General features: G+C 52.9%; 1 protein-coding gene across 1 annotated transcript in view; it reads left to right on the forward strand.

Annotated features, from left to right (window-relative positions):
- The window catches only part of LOC142243820 (putative C-mannosyltransferase DPY19L4), a 62,647-nt gene extending 49,634 nt beyond the window's left edge, over nt 1–13,013 (forward strand). The window contains exons 13-16 of the mRNA XM_075316024.1: nt 5,964–6,046; nt 6,345–6,477; nt 12,094–12,252; nt 12,355–13,013. Coding sequence (XP_075172139.1) covers nt 5,964–6,046; nt 6,345–6,477; nt 12,094–12,252; nt 12,355–12,519 — 540 coding nt within the window. The 3' untranslated portion in view covers nt 12,520–13,013. The remainder of the gene's footprint in view (nt 1–5,963; nt 6,047–6,344; nt 6,478–12,093; nt 12,253–12,354) is intronic.
- The last annotated feature ends 1,909 nt before the right edge of the window (nt 13,014–14,922 follow it).

Genomic DNA, 14,922 nt, shown 5'->3' on the forward strand with positions numbered 1-14,922 from the left:
GTGGGTTCTCTGGCTGTCGCCTGAAAACCGCGCCGATGGTGCCTGCGCGCCGGCCGCACCGCTCAAATTTAGGCCCCGGCTTCGCCGGAGGCCTACTTTCGGTTTCACTACCCTCGCATGTCACTCATGCAGAGGGACAGGCTCGGCTCCGCCCGGCGGCCGTTCTGCAAGGGGAGGGACACTCCCCACTGCAGTGTGTCTCCTCCCCTGTAGATCTCTATGGCCCTTCAGATCACGCTCCTCAAGCAAGTCCCGCCCCCTCTCTTCGCTCCGGCGGCCATTTTCTCAGCGTTCTCTCTGCATTGCAGCGCTGGTCTGCAGCATCTCTGCTGAGTTGCTGTGCTTGGGGGTCCGGGCTTTGGGATCTGGAGGGCACACAACACCGCTCCAGCGGTCTGGTAAGCCACAACCGGTCTCCGGTTGTGGACCTCTGATTATACTCTCTGGGGTTCATTCTCTGGCAGAGCCCCCACTCCAGCAGCATGTCTCACACGAGGAGCAAGGCTCCAAAGCTGTATTCAGTATGCACTGCATGTAAGCTCCTGCTGCCTGAACCGAGCATATTACCACATTGTGATGCCTGCTCTAACCTGGCGGTGCCTCAGCCTGGAGTCTCACCCCCAGTGGTCTCTCAGGCTGCTCCTGCTCCTGTGGCTGAACCCCTGGCTTGGGTAGAATCCTTTTCTAGGTCTATCTCCGAGTCTTTTGCGGACTCCATGGGACTTCTGTCCAGGACTTTGCTGAACATGCATCAGCCCCTTTCACAGGGTGCCTCTGCTGCTAGGGGTCTCTTAGGACCGGACCTCACAGAGGATTCATCATCTGGTCCCAGACCCTGTCCTTCTAAGAAGAGACGCAGGGTTCCCTCTCCTTCCTCGTCCCGCGGCTCTGATTCAAGCTGACTCGCAGGACGAGGAGGATGTCTTTACGGGGGGCTCGGAGGTTAACTCCATGTACCCCATTGATCTGTCCGAAAGTGACTCAGATGTTAGTGATTTGATTGCGTCCATTAATTCTGTACTGGATCTCAATCCGCCAGTATCAGAGGAGCAACCCTCTCAGGCGAGGTAAACTGGTGCTTTTCTGCCAAAGAGAGTAAAGAGTGTGTTCTTTAGCCACTCCAGTTTTCAGGCCGCTGTGACCAAGCCCAGAGCCTGTCCTGACAAACGCTTCCCAAAGCGTGGTTCTGATGACCGCTTTCCCTTTCCACCTGAGGTGGTCAAGGAGTGGGCTCATTCCCCAAAGGTAGACCCCCCCCCGGTGTCTAGACTCTCAGCCCGGACCGTTGTATCGGTGGCTGATGGCACCTCTCTTAAGGATTCCACTGATCGCCAGATTGACCTTCTGGCCAAATCCGTATATGAAGCGGCGGGGGCTTCGTTCTCTTCGACTTTTGCAGCAGTGTGGGCTCTCAAAGCCATCTCTGCTTCTCTAGAGGGGATGCATTCCCTCACCAGGGAATCTATGCCCGAAATGGTTACCTTAACTTCCCAAGCGTCAGCTTTTTCATCCTATGCCATGTCTGCCATGCTGGAGGCTTCTCACCGCACTGCGGTGGCTTCGGCTAATTCCCTCGCTGTCCGCAGAATCTTGTGGCTTCGAGAGTGGAAGGCAGATGCTTCTTCAAAGAAGTACCTTGCTGGACTCCCTTTTGCTGGGTCCCAGCTGTTCGGGGAACAGCTGGATGAAATTATTAAGGAAGCTACTGGCGGGAAGAGTACTTCCATGCCACAAACCAAAACCAGGAAACCTGTCCAGGGCAGGAATCAGTCGAGGTTTCGTTCCTTTCGTTCCTCCAACTGGTCCTCTAAGCCCTCGGCCTCGTCCACTAACTCAGCCAAGGACCAGAAATCCAACTGGCGCCCAAAAGCGCGTCCACAAAAGACCGCAGGAGGTGCTGCCGCTAAGGCAGCCTCCTCGTGACTATCTGTCCGTGCCAGCAACGTCCTTACTCGGTGGCAGGCTCTCCCACTTTGGCGACACGTGGTTTCAACACGTCTCCGATCAGTGGGTGAGGGATATCATCTCCCACGGCTACAGGATAGAATTCTCTTCCAGCCCGCCAAACAGATTTTTTTTCTCTCAACTCCCCCTGCTCCAAGGTCGCCGCCTTCTCACAGGCCGTGGCATCCTTGCAGGCCAACGGAGTAATTGTACCGGTTCCCGCCCGGGAACGGTTCAGAGGTTTTTACTCAAATCTCTTCCTAGTCCCCAAAAAGGACTGATCCTTTCCGGCCCATCCTCGATCTCAAGCTTCTCAACAAGCATGTTCAGGTGCGGCATTTTCGCATGGAGTCTCTGCGATCAGTCATTGCCTCAATGACCCAAGGAGATTTCCTGGCATCCATCGACATCAGAGATGCCTATCTGCATGTGCCAATTGCAGTTTCACACCAGCGTTGGCTACGTTTTGCAATCGGAGAGGAACATTTCCAATTCGTGGCTCTCCCCTTCGGGTTAGCCACGGCCCCTCGAGTATTCACCAAGGTCATGGCAGCAGTGATTGCGGTCCTGCACCTACAGGGGTTGGCAGTGATCCCTTACCTGGACGACCTTCTAGTCAAGGCTTCATCCAGCGTGGACTGTCAACGGAGTGTCTCGCTCACTCTCGCCACTCTAGCCCAATTCGGGTGGCTTGTCAACCTTCCCAAATCCACTCTGACTCCGACCCAGAGTCTCGCGTACCTAGGGATGCAGTTCGAGACTTTGCCGGCACTTGTGAAGTTGCCCTTAATCAAACAGCAGTCTCTCCAACTGGCGGTGCGCTCTCTGCTGAGGCCCTGCCGTTATTCCCTCAGGCGCCTGATGCAGGTGCTGGGTCAAATGGTGGCGTCAATGGAGGCTGTTCCCTTTGCCCAGTTCCATCTGCGTCCCCTGCAGCTGGACATTCTCCGCTGTTGGGACAAGCGGCCTTCCTCCTTGCACAGGTTAGTGGCTCTGTCGCCACAGACCAGGAGCTCTCTTCAGTGGTGGCTTCGGCCCCTCTCTCTGTCCCAGGGGCGCTCCTTTCTGGCCCCGTCCTGGGTGATCCTCACCACGGATGCCAGTCTATCCGGCTGAGGAGCGGTATGTCTCCACCAACTAGCGCAGGGCACTTGGACTCCGTCAGAGTCAGCCTTTTCGATCAATGTGCTGTAAACCAGAGCCGTGCTTCTGGCTCTCCTAGCTTTTCACCATCTGCTGGCGGGCAGGCACATCAGAGTCCAGTCGGACAACGCGACAGCGGTTGCCTACATCAATCACCAAGGTGGGACACGCAGCCGCCTGGCAATGTTGGAGTTACAACGCATCCTTCAATGGGCGGAGGACTCCAAGTCCACCATATCCGCAGTCCACATCCCAGGCGTGGAAAACTGGGAGGCAGATTATCTCAGCCGTCAAACCGTGGACAGTGGCGAGTGATCCCTGCACCCGGCAGTTTTTCAGCCAATCTGCCGCAAATGGGGCACTCCGGACGTGGACCTAATGACATCCCGTCACAACAAAAAAGTTCCCGTTTACGTGGCTCGCTCCCACGATCCTCAGGCATTCGCCGCGGACGCTCTGGTTCAAGACTGGTCCCAGTTTCGTTTGTCCTACGTTTTTCCCCCTCTAGCTCTCTTGCCCAGAGTCCTGCGCAAGATCAGAATGGAGGGCCGTCGAGTCATCCTCGTTGCTCCGGACTGGCCCAGGCGAGCTTGGTACCCAGACCTGCTCCATCTGTCCGTAGAGGTGCCATGGCATCTTCCGGACCGTCCAGACCTTCTCTCACAAGGTCCGTTTTTCCGCCTGAATTCTGCGGCTCTCAAATTGACGGCGTGGCTCTGGAGTCCTGGATTTAGACGACTTCTGGTATTCCTCCTGAGGTCATCTCCACTATGACTCGGGCCCGTAAGTCTTCCTCCGCCAAGATCTATCACAGGACTTGGAAAAGTTTTCCTGTCCTGGTGTCGCTCTTCCGGCCATCCTCCTTGGCCATTTTCCTTGCCGACCCTTCTGTCCTTTCTACAGTCCGGTCTGCAGCTGGGACTGTCCCTCAACTCTCACAAGGGACAAGTCTCAGCTCTGTCAGTGCTGTTCCAGCGGCGTCTCGCCCGGCTGGCTCAGGTCCGCACCTTCATGCAGGGCGCGTCTCACATCATTCCGCCTTACCGGCAGCCCTTGGATCCCTGGTACCTTAACTTGGTCCTCAGTTTTGCAGAAACCCCCCTTTGAGCCTCTTAGGGAGGTTTCTTTGTTTCGTCTTTCACAGAAAGTGGTCTTTCTAGTGGCCATAACTTCCCTCAGGAGAGTCTCCGATTTGGTTGCGATCTCTTCGGAGTCACCTTTTTTGGTTTTTCATCAAGACAAGGTGGTTCTCTGTCAGACTCCGGACTTTCTTCCTAAGGTGGTCTCTCCTTTCCACCTTAACCAGGACATTACACTACCTTCCTTTTTGTCCGGCTCCTGTTCATCGCTTTGAAAAAGCGCTGCATACTCTGGATCTGGTGCGTGCTCTCCGGATCTGTCTCGCACCGCTGCTCTTAGGCGGTGCACCTCTTTTTGTGCTAACCACAGGTCGGCACAAGGGCCTCTCTGCTTCTAAGCCGACCTTAGCCCGTTGGATTAGGTCGACCATTTCGGACGCCTACCAGTGTTCTCAGGTGCCTCCCCCGCCGGGGATCAAGGCACACTCGACCAGAGCTGTCGGTGCCTCTTGGGCTTTCAGGCACCAGGCTACGGCTCAACAAGTCTGTCAGGCTGCCACTTGGACTAGCCTACATACCTTTTCAAAGCACTACCAAGTGCATGCTCATGCTTCGGCAGATGCGAGCTTGGGCAGACGCATCCTTCAGGCGGCTGTCGCCCATTTGTGAAGTTAGGCTCCGCCTACTTCTTAGTTTTTCTGTTTATTCCCACCCATGGACTGCTTAGAGACGTCCCATGGTCTGGGTCTCCCATAGGAACGATAAAGAAAAAGAATTTTTTCTTTACTTACCGTAAATTCTTTTTCTTATAGTTCCGTATTGGGAGACCCAGCTCCCTCCCTGTTGCCTGTTGGCAATTTCTTGTTCCGCGTGTTTTCACCGCCTGTTGTTGACAGTCTCCGGTTGTTCCGGTTTTTGCTCTGTTTTTATTTGTGGGTGGCTATTCTCCTTCAGCTTTTGCACTAAACTGGCTAGATCTGGTTCTCCAGGGGGTGTATAAGCTCAGAGGGAGGAGCTACACTTTAAGTGTAGTACTTTGTGTGTCCTCCGGAGGCAGAAGCTAAACACCCATGGTCTGGGTCTACCAATACGGAACTATAAGAAAAAGAATTTACGGTAAGTAAACCAAAATTCTCTTTTTCTAATGGGGAATTTGGGGGGTGTGGGGTGGGGGGGGTGTCTTCTTGCTACTGACATGTATCCTAGCAAAATTATTCAATCTCTGAAATGACTGTTCACCACTGACTAAAAGTGCTGGGGGAGGGGGGTAATCCTCCTCAGCTCTACTGGAAGTAAATCTGCACCATGGTGCCGTAATCTACCTCCTCATGTAATTTGTCATTAGTGGCCAATTTCATGGGCAATAAGTGAAGGACTTTCGAACTCTTCTCTAGAACATGAAGGCGCAGATCCAGCCAGATTGAGTCCTCCTCTGCAGGCCTTCATCAACTTGCAGTATGGGAAAACTGGGAGTTCCAATCTAAGGAATTCAACTGGTCAGATCTGTGCAGTCATTCAGGAGCGCACTGCCTCCTTTCCTAGGAAGCTGAGAGGCAAGAGCAGAGTGCTCCTGAGAATGCGTTATTTTGCGTAGATTCCTAATCTTTGGCATTGATGTTGCCCTCTGACTTCAGGGTGAATTGCAGATCTAGTAGTCTTGTTATCCAGCCATGTAATAGGACTTGTGGTTTTTCTCATACTGCTAGAGGCATGGTGTGCAATGTTAGTCTAAGCTTTCTATGTTGCCCCTCTTGTTTGGGACCATCAGGTCTTCTCACATTTCTTTGTGTTCTGCAGTTCTCACCCAAGATGGTTGGTGAATCGACAGATATGGAGGAGCACTACGAGTCTGACACAATGGAGGTCATGAACTGGATAAAGTAAGTTGGTAACGTGCTGTACATCTGAACTTGATATTCCAGTCACCAGCTACTGAAGGCATGTCTGCATGTGACTCCTTGGCAGCCAGAACAGGGAAGAAGTGATGAGCGAGCACTACAGACACTTGGATGGCCACAACTCAAGCACCTGAGTATAATTGAAGCTAATGGTGGTCTCCAGTATCTTTACAGAAAACCTCAAACTATTCCGAGTTTCCCACTGACTTCCATTATACTCCATACATGGGTCAAGCCCATCCAAGCAGTTCCTGAACCTGACACATCTCTCCTTCTTTAGGACTCAGGCCCCTGCTACAGCGGTGTTTGCTGGAAGCCCTGCACTGATGGGAGCTATAAAACTCTGCACTGGACGGATGGTGACCAGCTTACCAGTTTACAATGATGAAGAGCTGATGAAGAGAAATGAAGATGTAAGTAGAATTTTTCCAGGTTTCACTCTTACAACTACATTAAAAAACTTTAAGGCCCACAAATACTAAACTGTCATTCAAACCCACCAGTATTGACACTCAGTCGACAGTTTTTGGTGTATGTGTGGTGGCAGGGGGCCATAGTCATGGGCAGAGTTGAGCGTCTATTTTCCAGGCAGCGTCTCTTTGGTGCTGCACTCCTGCCACATCCACAGTGTAACCAGGGACACCGCAGCTTCTCTCCAGGACAAATTCAAAGTCCAGGATAACCTTAAACACTACTTTACTGAATAACTCAGTTTCTGTGGAGCACATAGCTTGAACGTTACGGTTTGGTTTCATTTCACATTTTCCTGCACACTACTCCCTCCTGCACACTGCTCTCCAGCTACTACAGGACTGTTGTACCGCCCCGCGGGTTCGGCTGCGACTGCCGAGCCGCTCGGATCCGTGCTCGTACTGCGGGTGGTGGCTCGAGCCTCTCATGGACCTGGGGGTCACGTCGCTCTGCAAGGGAGTTGGCACTACACGCAGGGATTTGGGTGTTTGATTTGGGATGATAGTTCGTGACGCTACCCACGGGTTGTGGCGATTGTGGACACCACCGCTGCGGTGAAGGTATGGGGCTCCCAGGAGCGATGTAATGGCGCAGCTAGGTGTTGACCCCCTCCGTGGGTAGGGGGTGTTGGTCCCGGGACCTGGTAGGCGCGGACCGGGGTGAAGTGTTGCGGTGCGGTGCCTGATGGCACTGGTGTACTCACTCTGACACAAGACACTGGAGTCTCTGGTAAACCAAACGGAGTGATGAACGGAGCCCGCAGCCGGCTGCAGCTTCTTCCAGACTATGTTGGTGATTTCCGCCTTTCTCCTGCACCTCTGTGTGTAAATGTTTTGACTCCTGTGCCTAGACACCGGTAGTCCGCTCCCCGACTGGTATATGCCGGAGGAGCCCGTTTGCCCACAGACGCTGGCCCTTTGGGTCTCTATGCCTTGGCGGTAGCTTTACCCTGTATGGTTGGGCTGTTGTCTTCTAAAGGGACTTGTGTGGGGTAGGTCCTTGAGTCCAGCCCGCAATCAGTTGATTTGACTCGACCCTCCTATCGGTTCAGGGCTTTGTACTGGGTCTGAGTACCCTGACTGGTGCTCCTCCGGTATCCAGTTGGCTCCCTGGTTCGGTTCCGGCGGGCCACTACCCTGTCCCAGTCCCTTACGGTTCCACCAGTCGTCTTCCAGGTCTCTTGCAGGCGGCCACCACCGTCTGCCTCCTTGCCAATGGTGACTGGGCTCCGACCCAGCCACCGGAGTAGTCTATGGCAGGCCTGGTGGTGGTGGTGGTGGTGGTAGCGGTGGCGTGACGCCACCTGTGGTTTCTGCAGCTATGTGGGCGGCCGCTGCGCTGCGGGTTCCCCAGGGTAGTTGGTGATGGCGCAGCTGAGGTGATCTTGCTCCTCACAAGTGGAGAAACCCCGGTACACTGTTGCAAAGTCTATTTTGGGAACCCGGTGAACTTCAGGGTGCAGGGTCGGAATACGGATAATAACGGACCATCACAGCCGTTTCGTTTCCTCCTTCCTTTTATTCTGCAACAACCGGTGAAGTCCTGGGAGACAGGTACAGCTGGTGGTAGCGATCCGGTTGGCCTGGAAGCAGTTGGGGGGTGTCTCCCTGGCTAGTTGAGTATTGAGGCCTTCTCCCTACACCTTTCCTCTCTTCTACAGGACCCTGCTACGTTAGTCCAACGGAGGCCCTCTCTGCTGGGACTTTGTGGTACTACCTGTTACGCGTATGGTAGGCTGCGCGGGCCTTCACTGGTGCCGCTCTGCTGGCAATGACTCGGAGTCCCTGATGTGCGGCTGTACCTTCGGGTTGTTTGGGGGTCAGGAAACCTGCAGTCCTCCTGCCCTTCGGATTCGGTTACTGGGCCTCAAACACCCTAGCAACCACGGACTCTGATGTCCGTTTTTTGGCGTTTCTTCTGAGGCGAGCCGGTTCAGCTCCACTCTCCCCAGAATCTTCCTCCTGTGCCTCTCTGCAGACCTTGCTTTTCTGGGCTGAGCTATCTTAGCCCCAGACCCCAGCTCGCATGTCCGCACTACTCCAGCTCCTCACTCAAGCTCCTCTCCCCTCAGTCGTCTGCTTTCAACTGTCACTTTTCTCTCGGACTGAAAACTCACTCTGACTAGAACTGACTGGTTCAAACTGGTTCTACTCACTAACTCCTCTCCCACGTAATTACTGGCCAAGGGGACCAGCAACTCCACCCCCCCCCCTTGATTTCAGGCTTACTATTGACCTTTGTGAGACAACACTACTGTGGCAACCAGACCGCTGGGGCGCCACATCAGCTCACTGATGCTGGGTGGATTTAACCTTTTAACTGTTCAGCCCTGTTCTCCATCCCAACCGCAAGGACTAGAGAACAGTGATACCTAGTGGTGCCTGAAAACTGTGCACCCGAAAGTGTACCGCCCCGCGGCCTCTGCTGCGGCCGCCGAGCCGCTCGGATCCGTGCTCGCGTTCTACGGGTGGTGGCTCGAGCCTCTCATGGACCCGGGGGTCACGTCGCTCTGCAAGAGGGGTTGGCGCTACGCACTGGGGATGCTGGTATTTGGTTTTGGGGTGATAGTTCGTGACGCCACCCATGGGTTGTGGTGATTGTGGACACCACCCCTGCGGTGAAGGTACGGGGACTCCCGGGAGCGGTGTAGTGGCGCAGCTAGGTGTTGACTCCCTCCGTGGGTAGGGGATGTTGGTCCTGGGGCCCGGTAGGCGAGGCCCGGGGTGCAGGGCGCGGTGTTGCGGTGCCTGAGGGCACTGGTGTACTCGCTCTGATACAAGACACTGGAGGTGCCGGTAAACCAAACGGGGGTGATGAACGGGGCCCGCAGCCGGCTGCAGCTTTTCCTGTGAGGTTGGTAATGTCCGCCTTTCTCCTGCACCTGTATGTGAATCTTGACTCCTGTGCCTGGGCACTGGTAGTCCGCTCCCCGGCGTATAAGTGTCGTAGGAGCCCGCAGACGCTGGTCCTGTGGATCTCTAGCCTTTGGCGGTGGCTCCTATCCTAACGGGTTGGGCTGTTGCCTTCGATCGGGACTTAGGTGGGAATGAACCCCTGAGGTCCAGACCGCAATCAGTTAATTTGACTATGGTGGTGGCTTATAGCCTAGTTCGGGGTCTGAGTACCCTGCCTGGTGCTCCGGTATCCAGTTGGCTCCCCGGTTCGGTTCCGGCGGGCCACTACCCTGTCCCGGTCCCTTACGGTTCCACCAGTCGTATTCCCAGTCTCCTGCAGGCGGCCACTACAGTCTGCCTGCCTGACTGATCGGGGGTGCTATGCTCCAACCCAGGCCCCACGCAGAACTGAACTCCTCTCTTCTCTCTCCTAACTCAATCTCCTCCTGCCTATCCTGCCTCAGGCAAGCAGACTCCTCGGGGGGCGTGTCTATCTGCCTGACTCCGCCCACCTGGTGTGCCTGTCTGACTCTGAGGGAGGCAATCAGGTCTTTGTTGACTGATGGTACCTTACTAGGGTGGGGGTGTGTGTGGTGTGTAGTGACCTGTGACCCCTGGGGGTCCAGGGCGTCACAAGAGCACACATAAACCTTTCCCATACACAAAATAACTGACTTCTTCAGTGGGGCTGCAGGGCACTAGTCACACTCCTACATATGAGGAGGAGACCCAACTCTCCCTGAATAGATGCTGTTGAGGATCCACCCTGCCTGATTCCAGGCTGCTGATCATTATCTAGAGATCTGGCAGCACCTCTCAAGATCATAAGCCATTTGCAAACAAAGTGCTCCTGTGTGTGGAAAGGTCAGGCAAGATGGTTGGGCTGACACATCAGTCAACACTATGGTGTATGGAGACCTTAGACTACAACTAGGAATTTACTTATTCCCCCCCCCCCCCCCCCCCCCCCCACACTGCATACGAGATTGCACTTAACACATATGGACTAGGATTGAGGGGAGATGCTATATAAATCTTATTTTCCTCAACATTTGATTTCAGTGTCTTGCCCACTAGAGGGAACCAGATCCCTGAGAATAGTCAGTAATGGTACATAAAAGTGGTGGGGACCTGCTAGAGCTAAAAACTCTGCCTGGCCATGGTTGATTACTTGCAGCCAATTTAATAAAGTTCATGGTAGGAACCCACTGCTCACACCACTGTAGGATTTGATGCAAGCATCTGTGAAGCCCCACAGGTGTTGTGTCGGTGCATTACCTTCAGGGACTCCACTCGGCTGGATCTGGTCACAGGTAGGAGATCTTCTTCTTGTCGTGACGCCACTCTCAGTATTGCGGTCAGTGGGGACCGCCACTGCAGGTTGAGGGTCGCCTGGGACTGATGGTGGGTGCAGTCAGTTGGGATAGCCTCCTGAGAGTGAGGCAAGCCCCAGGGCCCGGTGTAGGTGCGTAGTACCACAAGGCGCAGAATGACTCAACACAGGCAGGATGTCTTTCAGGGTTTTTACTCACAGTTGATAGGGTGAGTAACCCGGGCGTAGCTGGGATGAACCAAGTGGGAACCAGGTGTCCTTCAGGCTGACTTGTGAGGGTGACTACTAACTCGCCTTCCTTAGCCCTTGGTGGTTTGGGGTAACCCCGACTTTGAGTCCCTATGGGGGTCACCCAGGGAAGATGCTGAAGCCTCTCTCCCCTTCGTTTGCCGTGTGCTTGTCGCCTGGGCCAGGCCACTCCAGCTGCTTGCCTCCTGTGACCTATGGGCCCTAACTGTGGCTGCGGCTTTTGTGGTGTTGTGGCGTGGGCTTTGAGAGCCCCACACCGGCAGGTTTAGCAAAAGAAAGCTGGATCTATCTCCGCTTCGGGATCTGCCGCCCGTTTGGGCCTGGTACTCTCCAGCAGTCTCCTTACTTCCCACTCCGTGCTCTTCTCTCTAGCTGAGATGGGTTTCGGGTAGCACTCCTAGTTGACCGTTCTCCCCCGTCGGTAGCCACTGCGCGGACGCTGTCAGACTACAGCAGCCCAGGGGAAGGGGTCAGCTCTCCTCGGAGCTCCCTGGACTCTGCTCTGAACCGGCTCACATCTGGGACCTTCACTGCTGCTCCTGTCAGAGCTTCACTTTCCTGCTCCTCACTCCTCCACACTCTGCTTCAGACTCTAGACTGTTTACTCCTCCTTCTCTTTTCCTTTTTGTGCCTGCCTACGCCACCTAGCAACCAGATTCTCTTACCACACCCCTTGAGAGGAGATGGAGGCTTTTGGCCCCCTCCACTATTCCAGTGGAGGTGAAGGCTTTTCCCCCTCCTGGGATCCCCAGGGGTCCTCTCATAGGTACATGTGTGAGACCTGATCACTATGCGCCTGTGTACCACACCCCGGTCAGCCTTCTGGACTACCTGTATTGTACTGTCCCCAGCATGGGTGCAGTACTCAGTGGTGCCTGACCAGGTCAGGGGCGCCACATTCCTCCACCCAGCATTAAGTAAACGAGAATTTGTATTGCACGGTCAGCCAAGTCCTCAAAAGATGTTCCTTCAGAGCACCTCTCCATTTTGGATTGTTGACCCCTCTCCCCTATTTTTATACCTTTTGTATTAAAGCTTTATATTCACAAAACAATCACTTTTTAAATATTTTTCTCTTCCAGATGTATCAGCTCTATAGTATGAGGTCTGCAGAGGACATCTACAAGATCCTGACCACCTACAAAGCCAGCTACGTGGTGCTCGAAGAGTCCATCTGCAATGAGCTGTTTAAAATGAACAACTGCAGAGTAAAAGATCTGCTGGACATTGGAAATGGCCATGTAAGTGTTACAAATTTGTGGGTTTTCGTTTTTTCTTTCCCATTTTGCTACAAAAGTTACATTTTGAGGCTGTGCTCACTCACATGTTCTCTGTTCTGATAGGTGGTGATTGAAGATGAGGACATTTTTGCCTACTTGGAATATGGACGGTTCTGCCAAGAAATTAAAACTAACTATTTGCCATATGTGAACTACTTCACCCGGGTGTATTGGAACAGGTCCTACTTTATATATAAAATCAACACTGTCGTATCGTTCCAGTCCTGACACTCGGACTGAGGACTCCTGCGTGACTTTCTGCACCAATCCTCCCCTACCTGCAGAACAGTTTTAATCCCTAATATTGGATATGACAGCCCTGTTTCAGGAGCCCAATCTACAAAAGCCCAAAGATGCTCCTGTTGGAATTAATTTTACTTCACATCAATTTTAACTTGTGCGAAACTTTTATTCTTTTTTAAAACTTTTTTTTTTTTTTCTTTTCTTTAGCAGGGTTTTTACATTGTGTATGAAACTGTAAACCAGTGTTTTTCTTAAATCTATGCATTATTCTGTTCTGGTATTCCTCCTGGAAATGTGTTACATTCACAACCGTACTGCCTTATCTATGAGGAGTCTCCGCACACTGCAGTTGGTGTTGACCGTGCCACATTGTGTAGGGACGCTACAAGTTTCCAAGGAAAATGGGAGCAGAATAATCAATGTAACTGAAACATTGGTTTGTTTTTATGACGTGTTCAATATCTACTGCGTGGTTTACTGGGGGAATGTATTTAAATGTAGTAAAATAAAGGTCACCTTTTTAACAAATTGTTTGTTTACAGATTTAGTTTTGTTTTTTTTTTTTTCTTTTTTTTAACACTGCTAATCATGACTCTCTCTATAGGGGACAATATATGAAGTTAATGTCTTTATAGATTTACCTCTGGCACTGCCATGAATGGGAGAGTCTTTGCTCTAATCCTTCCCAACTGTAGCCAGAGAGTAGATGGAGCAACACAGTCCATGTTATATCACCACTGTAGATATTGAGCTTGGTGTGACTTGGTCCAGTTTCTCCTCTGATCAATGGGGGCGCCAACATATTCCGCAGCACTTAACAATTCAGAGGGGACATATACAGACTGATATTTACAGAATAACAAAATTCAACAGATACCTAAAGGAATGAAGGCCCTACTTACAATCTGAGGAAATGGGCACAGCACAAAAGGTAAATTGTGGGGGGATGGGAGTCTATCATACATGGTCCAGCCATCCGTATAATATGGGATTCAAAACCAGCTGCATGATCCGGCCAGCCAGGATTTATACATGAAGAGGAATGCATCCAGAAGATCCAGGGGACAAGATTTGGAAGAAAGTTTTGTAAAGGTCAGAATGGGACTAGATTAGATGAGGGCAGTGAGGTGGTAGGCTAGTCTAAAGAAATGTTTTGTTTTGTTTTTTTTTCTAAGGCCCACTTAAGTGTGGCTGTTGGGAATTAATCAAATTGTTTTTCGTAGCGGCACGGTGGCTCAGTGGTTAGCACTGCAGTCTTGATGTTAGTAGATCATTAGAGACTTTAGTAAAAGCAGTTTCAGTAAAGCGTAAGCAGAAATCAGATTGTAGAGGGTCAAAGAGTAATCTGACAGCAGATTAGACTGGAGTGAACCAAGCGTTTGAGATGTTTGGCGATTAGAAACAGGTTTGAAGTTAGTGTGATGCACTGGTGCCGCCAGGTGGTCACAGAAAAATACTACACCCCACATAACACCATCCCACACTGGGTTCCATCAGCCACCAAATCCTAGCCCCCCCCCCCCCAGGGTAGGAAGGACATACCAGTGGGCTGGACCAGGCGGATTGGGAACCCTACCCCCCCCTTCAACCCAAACCCAACCCCCCCCCCCCCCCCCGGCAGATTGGGAGCACCCACCTAGGGGTCTTGAGGATTCGGGGGCAGGAACACAGGAGATGAAGTTTGAAGTTGGAGAGGAGTGGAAGTGACAGTGCAAGGTCAAGGCTGTGCCTAAAGGAGGGTAACCAGGGTAGTGGCCCTGGTCTACTGGCTAGGTGGCAAGCAGTGGACCGTGTCCAAAGGTAACAGGAGTATGGTCGCGGGAGATCCAGAGTGACTGGGACAGGGTTGGAACCCGCCGGTACTGACCGTGGAGATCTGGTCCCGAAACCGTGCACAGGCCGGGGTACCTGGAACCTAGTTAGAAGACGGTTGCAAGACCCTTCTTTAATTCACCAGGCCGGGAGCAGGTTTCAAACCTAGCTCCAGAAGTGTTAGCCCAGACAGAGCATAACGGCAGCCCACCGTGGGGGATAGGGTATCCGCAAACACACACTGAATTCCAAGGGTCAGTTTTAGCGGGCACGTCTCCCAACCAGAATATACTGGGAGTGGACTACCCCCCCCCCCCCCCCCCCCCCCGGACGGTAGGAGTCGTCCAAGAGTGAGGAAGAATTAGAGTGCCGGAGGAAGGGACATTTGTACACCAGCCGGGTGTGGGCCCCGAGTACACCCGGACTGACGCCTTGGTTTACCATCAGACTTGTGTGCAATTCTTCAGCAGTGAGAACACAAGCATTCCTGGTCCGGCCCAGCACACCACCTCCAGCCTACATCGCTCCCCGTATCCTGGACACTGAGCCCCGGGGCATCCACCCCTACCCATGGAG

Source organism: Anomaloglossus baeobatrachus, chromosome 6, assembly GCF_048569485.1.
Source record: "Anomaloglossus baeobatrachus isolate aAnoBae1 chromosome 6, aAnoBae1.hap1, whole genome shotgun sequence".
NCBI classification, from domain to species: Eukaryota; Metazoa; Chordata; class Amphibia; order Anura; family Aromobatidae; genus Anomaloglossus; species Anomaloglossus baeobatrachus.